Genomic DNA, 7,853 nt, shown 5'->3' on the forward strand with positions numbered 1-7,853 from the left:
TCAGACCATAGTTTGCCAGCACCTGCTCGACAGTCTCCTCCAAGGCCTTACAGTTGTTCTCTGCATCTTCTACATCCTGGTAGTAATGAGGGATCTTGTGTGAATTGTTAGAGTTCTTTATATATTTTGATGCAAGTCCTTTACTAGATATATGATTCCATGGTTCTTGTTATTTTCTTTATGGCATCCTTTGAAGCACAAAAATTTTTAATTTTGATGGTGTCTAATTTATCTATTTTTTTCTTTTGTTGCTTATGCTTTTGGTATCATGTCTAAGAAACCATTGCCTTATCCAAGGTCATGGAGATTTACTCATAAGAGTTTTATAGTTTTAACTCTTCAGGCTGTGATCCAATTTGAATTAATTTTTGTAAATGATGTGAGGTAGGAGCTCAACATCATTCTTTTGCATATGGATATCCTGTTGTCCCAGCATAATTTGTTGAAAAGACTATCCTTTCCCCCATTGAATTACCTTGGCACCCTTATCAAAAATTGATTGGCCATAAGTTATGAGATTATTTCAGAACTCTCAATTATATTTCATTGCTCTATTATGTCTATCCTTATACCACACTGTCTTGAATACCATAGCTTTGTCATAAATTTTTAAATGGGGAAGAGTGAATCCTCCAACTTTGTTCTTCCTCTTCAATATTATTTTGGTTATTCTAGATTCCTTGTATTTCTATATGAGTTTTAGGGATATCATGTTAATTTCTGCAAAAAGCCAGTTGGATTTTTGATAGGGATTACATTGGATCTGCAGATCAATTTGGGTAGTGTTGCCATTTTAACAATATTAAGTCTTCTGATCTATGAACATGGGTTGTCTTTCTATATATTTAGGTCTTCTTTAATTTATTTCAACAATGTTTTCTGTTTTTTAGGGTACAAGTCTTACAATTCTTTCTTAAATTTATTGTGAAGTATTTTATTTTTTTTAATGCTATTGTAAGCAGATTTGTTTTCTTAATTTCATATTCAGATTGTTCATTGCTAGTATGTAGAAATAAAATTTATTTTTGTATATAGATCTTGTATAATGCAACCTTGCTGAACTTGCTTATTAATTCTAATAGTGTGTGTGTGTGAATATTACTGAATGTCCCATCCTCTGGAGCACTTAACACAGTGCCTAATCTTAACTAATATTCAATCCATTTGTATTTCTTGAGAGCTTGTTTGGAGGTTCTAGCAGCTACTCATATACCCTTGACCAAAGAACAGTCCTTCTGTATCAGGGAAGGTTGTCCTCTTCAACCAAGAATGCGGCTTCTATTTGTATTCCTTGAATTGATCTCTTTAAATGTCCCATTGCCACAGAAGCCTCTCATTTACTGAGTATTTTCCAGTTCCCAACATCACTGAATCATTCTTTCTCTGCTTCACTCTTATCTGCAGGCTTGGGAACAATGGGCCGAGGCATCGTCATTTCTTTTGCAAAGGCCAAGATCCCTGTGATTGCTGTAGAATTGGACAAGAAACAGCTAGAGACTGCCGATGGGATAATAACCTCCGTTTTGGAAAAGGAAGCATCCAAAATGCAGCATAGCAGCCACCATTGGTCAGGACCAAAACCCAGGTTAACTACGTCTATGAAAGAGCTTGGTGGTGTAGATTTAGTCATTGAAGCAGTATTTGAGGAAATTAACTTGAAGAAGCAAGTCTTTGCTGAATTGTCAGCTGTGTGCAAGCCAGAAACTTTTTTGTGCACCAATACTTCAGCCCTGGACATTGATGAGATTGCTTCTTCCACTGATCGCCCTCACTTGGTCATTGGCACTCACTTCTTCTCACCAGCTCATATCATGAGGTTGTTAGAGATTATTCCCAGCCAATACTCTTCCCCTACTACTATTGCCACAATTATGAATTTATCAGAAAAGATTAAAAAAATTGGAGTAGTTGTAGGTAACTGTAAGGGATTTGTTGGCAATCGAATGTTAAAGCATTATTACAATCAGTCATATTTCTTGTTAGAAGAAGGCAGTAAGCCAGAAGAGATAGACCAGGTGCTAGAAGAGTTTGGTTTCAAAATAGGACCTTTTAAAGTGTCAGATCTTTCTGGATTGGATGTGGGTTGGAAATGTCGACAAGGGCAAGGCCTTACTGGACCTATGTTGCCTCCAGGAACTCCTGCCCGAAAGCGGGGCAATGAGAGATATTGCCCAATTCCCGATATGCTCTGTGAATTAGGACGATTTGGCCAGAAGACAGGTAAGGGTTGGTACCAATATGATAAGCCATTGGGTAGGATTCACAAACCTGATCCCTGGCTTTCTGAATTTCTGTCACAGTACAGAGAAACCTATCACATTGAACCACGCATCATTAGCCGGGATGAGATCCTTGAGCGCTGCTTATATTCACTCATCAATGAAGCATTCCGTATCTTGGGAGAAGGGATAGCTGCTACTCCAGAGCACATTGATGTTGTCTATTTACATGGGTATGGATGGCCAAGGCACGTGGGTGGGCCCATGTTCTATGCCTCCACAGTTGGGTTGCCGACAGTGCTAGAGAAGTTGCAGAAATATTATAGGCAGAATCTTGATATTCCACAACTAGAGCCCTGTGACTATCTGAAAAAATTGGCTTCCTTAGGAAACCCTCCTCTGAAAGAATGGCAAAGCTTGGCAGGACCCCCTAGCAGTAAATTGTGATTCAGCCTTCCAGGTTGTGCCTCACATGCTGACATCAGGTGATGCTCACTGAATTTCACTGAAATTAAATCTGAAAATCCAAAGTAAGATTGCTCTGAAATACAAAGCAAAAGAAATAATTGGTTAGATAAACCTTCTCTTTGGGTCTTCTGTCTGATTATTCTAATGGGTCAAATCTTTAGGAGTGTGCTTCCTATGCCTCTGAATCTGTCCCTATCGAGTAAATTATTTCAATCCCACTGAATAAACTGTGTTAATACCAAAATAGCCAAGGAAAGAGACTCATGAATAAGTTGAGGCTTCCAAGTGCTTTGATCATTGGAGAAGGGTGTCATCAATTAATGACTGAAAAATGCAACTAAGCCACAAATTCATTTTATCCCTTTAAAACTCACACACGTGGCACTGGTAGGAAATCTTATGGATCTGTCATTCAACAAACATCCACTGTGCACCTCCTGAGCATCTTGCACAGCATGTGGCAAACCTGGAGTCCAGAGGGGCATTAATCCAGCATGGAAAGCTGTGATGAAGTTTAGTCCATAGTCTGCGAGGTGGAGGGGAGATAGTTGGCAGGGTTGAATCAACGATGAGGGTCTTTGTGAGTGAGAATGGAAAGTTGCTCAAGGAGAGGCAGAAGTAGTTACCAGAAAGAGAGGAAGAGTGTCAAAAGCATAACAGTATTAAAGTGGGCAAAACACAGTTGAGAAATAGTGAGGGAGTCAAGTACTTCACACTAGAATGGGGAACTCAGAGTAGCTTGGCAAGTCATACTTGGTGTATTACTTCCATCTACAGCCCAGGTACATGTGCACAGTTGTGCTTGCTGCTTGTAAGGCGCTCAGTAATGTTTGTTGATAATTTCCGCAGGACCAGGAGATGTCTACAACCTATCTTTCTTTTCTGTGCATGAAGACGAAACAGAAAGTAATCCTTATTGATTTAATGTAAGAAGGGATCTTAGAAAACATCTAATCTCCTCTGATTCTATGATAAAGTAATGATGCCAATTTCCCGGTCATGATGAGCTTTGTGATGCCGGATATGCAAACTGTTGAATCTTGAAAAGTCTGACATGACTGCAAAATAAATTCTGTATAGTTTTGTTATAATTATAAGAGTTCTCTTTATACTTTTAATGGGCTGGTCAACGCAAAAACTTGTACACAAGTGTTTATAGTAATGTACTTCGTAGGAGCCCCAAGTTGGAAACAACCTAAATCTCCACCAACTGGTGAATAGATGAACAAAGTATAGTATAGCTATATAATAGAATATTTGGCCATAGAAAGAAGTAAAGTACTGATATTTACTACAACATGATGAACCTTCAAAATGTCATGCTAAATGAAAAAAGCCAATCACAGAAGGCCACATATTGTATAGACATTTATATGAAATTTCCAAAGTAGGCAAACCTGTAGGGAAAGAAAGCAGATCGTAGGATGCCTAAGACTGGAATAATTAGGGGCTAGGGAATGGGGAGTGACTGCTAATGGGGACAGGGTTTCTTTTTGGGTTGACGAAAACGTTCTGAAATTATTGTGGTGATGGTTACATTACTCTGTGAATCTACTAAAAACCACTGAGTTGTGTAGTTTTAAATGAGTGAATTGTATGGTATGTGAATTATTCCTCAGAATTGTCAGTAAATAAGTAAATAAACAAATGGGCTCAAGTTGTCTTTTAGTGTGATGTAAATGAACTTTCATAGTATTTTCACCTGTGAACCCAAATAAAATTATCAAACGTTCTGATAGAGAAATGTGGAATGAATATGTTTTCTGTTATCAAAAACAAAAACAAACAAAAACCCTAGAGTGTGCCTTGAATTGTAGTTTAATTTAGAATAATTTTTAAATTGTATGTTGCTGGATTTTTATATAAATTGGTCCTTGAAATTAAAGATAACAATAGAAAAGGGGCGCCTGGCTGGCTCAATCAGTAGAGCATGCAACTCTTGATTTGGGGTTGTGAGTTTGAGCCCCATATTGGGTGCAGAGATTACTTAAAAATAAAATCTTTAGGAGCGCCTCGGTGGCTTAGTCAGTTAAGTGTCTGACTTCACCTCGGGTCATGATCCTGCTATTCATGAGTTCCAGCCCCATGTAGGGCTCTGTGCTGACAGCTCAGAGCTGGAACCTGCTTTGGATTCTATGTCTCCTTCTCTCTCTGCCCTTCCCCCACTTGCATTCTGTCTCTCTCTCTCTCTCTCTCTCTCTCTCAAAAATAAATAAATATTAAAAAAATTAAAATAAAATAGGGGCGCCTGGGTGGCGCAGTCGGTTAAGCGTCCGACTTCAGCCAGGTCACGATCTCGCGGTCCGTGAGTTCGAGCCCCGCATCGGGCTCTGGGCTGATGGCTCAGAGCCTGGAGCCTGCTTCCAATTCTGTGTCTCCCTCTCTGCCCCTCCCCCGTTCATGCTCTGTCTCCCTCTGTCCCAAAAATAAATAAAAAAGTTGAAAAAAAAAGTTAAAATAAAATAAAAAATAAAATCTTAAAAAAAGACAACAATGGAAAAGATTTCTGGGGACCCTTGGTGGGGGGCTCAGTCGGTTAAGCGTCCGACTTCGGCTCAGGTCATGATCTCACGGTTTGTGGATTGGGGTCTCACGTTGGGCTCTGCGCTGACAGTTCAGAGACTGGAGACTGCTTCAGATTCTGTCTCTCTGTCTCTCTCTCTGCACCCCTTTCCCACTCCCGCTGTCTGTCTCTCTGTCTCTCAAAAATAAATAAACGTTAAAAAAAAGAAAATATTTCTGTAATTTCTTGCAGCTTGGTCTGCAAGGTGACTTATTTTCAAATTAATGTTAAAGTGCATGCACACACATACACACACACACTTTTTCTTCTTTAGACACTGAGTGGATTTTATTCTTTTTTTTTCTTTTAATATTTATTTTTGAGAGAGAGAGAGACAGAGCGCGAGGAGGAGAGGGGCAGAGAGAGAGGGAGACACAGAATCTGAAAGAGGATCCAGGCTCTGAGCTGTCAGCACAGAACCCAACGTGGGGCTCGAACTCACAGACCGCGAGATCATGACCTGAGCTGAAGTCAGCCGCTTAACTGACTGAGCCACCCAGGCGTCCCTGAGTGGATTTTATTCTGAGTTCTTAAAACTACACTACCCTCTAGATTGGGGCTTTGAAACTAAAGTGTCTATGAGTAGATTTTATGAGTCAATAATCCCTAAAAATTTACACTAATGTTTGTGTATATGTATCTGAGTGTCTTTCTTAGAAGACATACCCTATCTTACATCATATTCTCAAAGTGTCTGTGACCCAGTAAAAGTTAAAGACTAACATTCTCTATATAATGTGGAAAGAAGAAATGGGAGTTCATTTTTTCTTATTTTATATCAAAGGAGGCAAACCTCATTTAAATTTGTTGGGTTCTACATACAACAGTGGTTAATATGATGAAACCTGTCCAGGATATTCTATTTCATCCTTGAAAATGCACTTGCTTAAAAGGTTATTTTGTTGTTGTGGTGGTTGATAACTTTAAAACTGCCTATCTTAAAAAAAAAAAAAAAAAAAACAGCTTCTGAATGACATTTTAAAAATGTGTCCTAATGGCAATTGACTCTGAAAAGAACTATATATTAGAAGCACCCTTGAAGCTTTGCCATAATACTCCAGCTTTAAAGATGACACTAATGATGTTCCTTAAATCAGTAAAGCCACTGTGCAGCTGCAGTTGCTATCTACTTATTCATTTCTAGCAAGAACAGGTGTGCGTGAGAGATAAGGTGTAGAATCCTAAACTCCTTTGATTAATGATGTTTCCAAGTGTGTATGCAAATCATACTCCACAGCACGGTAGGAACCTGAAATTCCTAGGGTCTAACATTTGTCTTTCAAATAGACACCTAGTTGGGGCACCTGGGTGGCTCAGTCGGTTAAGCATCTGACTTTGGCTCAGGTCGTGATCTCACGGTTGCAGAGTTCAAACTCCACGTTGGGCTCTGTGCTGACAGCTCAGAGCTTGGAGCCTGCTTCGGATTCTGTGTCTCCTTCTCTCTCTGCCCCTCCCCCACTCATGCTCTCTCTCCCTCTCTCTCAAAAATAAATAAACATTAATATTTAAAAATAAAAATAAAATAAAATAGGCACCTAGAAATCAGAAATACTGTAGGCTTACTTAGATTGGCTGGACCTTCTTGGTAGCCACTGATGAGATGAATAGAAACTAAGTTCTCTGGACTATGTTTAATAATAGCTTTCTGCGAGAACAAAATAGACTTTGATTATTGGGACTATCAATGCCATCTGCTTATCTTGCCACCTTATAATTTTGAGATTAATAGACAAGTTACGCTGCTTCCTAGCAGGACAGCAACATTATACAACTGTGAGGACACCATTCATACTGTGTTCCAAGGCGTTGCCATTCACCTAGAAATACTGTGAATAGCATCCCCTGGAGTTGGGCAACACCCTGTATTGTTTCCAGGGTACTCTGTAGAGATTTCAAGTCAAAAACTCTTCTGTTTATCGCTCTAAATATCTTTCTTTTTAATTTTTTTAATGTTTATTTATTTTTGAGAGAGAGAGACAAGCAGAATATGAGCGGGGAGGGGCAGAGAGAGAGGGAGACGCAGAATCCAAAGCAGGCTCCAGGCTCTGAGCTGTCAGCGCAGAGCCCGACATGGGGTTTCAACGCACGAACTGCAAGATCATGACCTGAGCTGAAGTCTGATGCTCAACTGACTGAGCCACCCAGGCGCCCTGCTCTAAGTATCTTTCTAAACAAAAGTTAGTTGACAAAAGTAAAGGTAATGTCTCTCTTTAGGTTGGTGTCTCCAATGGATCCAAAGTTTTACAAAGGTTTCGTCTTGTCTGTTCATCTTAGTATTTTTTCTTCTAGCATTCTGACAAAGAGGAACATGAGAGAGATGAGCAGAGCTTTTAATTCTTGTCCAGAGTATTCCAGGGCATTTCAATTGTAATATTTATTTATTGTCTTTCACCAAACTTAAAATAGCCTAGCAGAATGAGTGCCTGAAAGCATCTAATAAGATGACGTGAGCAGAGCTGATGCAATCTCTCTCGTGCACATCTTTCACTGTAGTTAGGGTTATTCCACCTTCTCTAAGAGGCAGCAGTTGCTAATTCTAGCCATAATGTGAAATCCTTCGGATGGGTAGGGCAAAACCTTCTCCAACCCAACCATAGATGCAT

General features: G+C 39.5%; 1 protein-coding gene across 1 annotated transcript in view; it reads left to right on the top strand.

Annotated features, from left to right (window-relative positions):
• EHHADH (enoyl-CoA hydratase and 3-hydroxyacyl CoA dehydrogenase) overlaps positions 1 to 4,431 on the top strand; it is a 47,674-nt gene extending 43,243 nt beyond the window's left edge. Inside the window, exon 7 of the mRNA XM_045502710.1 lies at positions 1,405 to 4,431. Coding sequence (XP_045358666.1) covers positions 1,405 to 2,666 — 1,262 coding nt within the window. The 3' untranslated portion in view covers positions 2,667 to 4,431. The remainder of the gene's footprint in view (positions 1 to 1,404) is intronic.
• Positions 4,432 to 7,853: the final 3,422 nt, after the last annotated feature.

The sequence above is a fragment of the Leopardus geoffroyi genome, chromosome C2 (assembly GCF_018350155.1).
Source record: "Leopardus geoffroyi isolate Oge1 chromosome C2, O.geoffroyi_Oge1_pat1.0, whole genome shotgun sequence".
NCBI lineage: Eukaryota > Metazoa > Chordata > Mammalia > Carnivora > Felidae > Leopardus > Leopardus geoffroyi.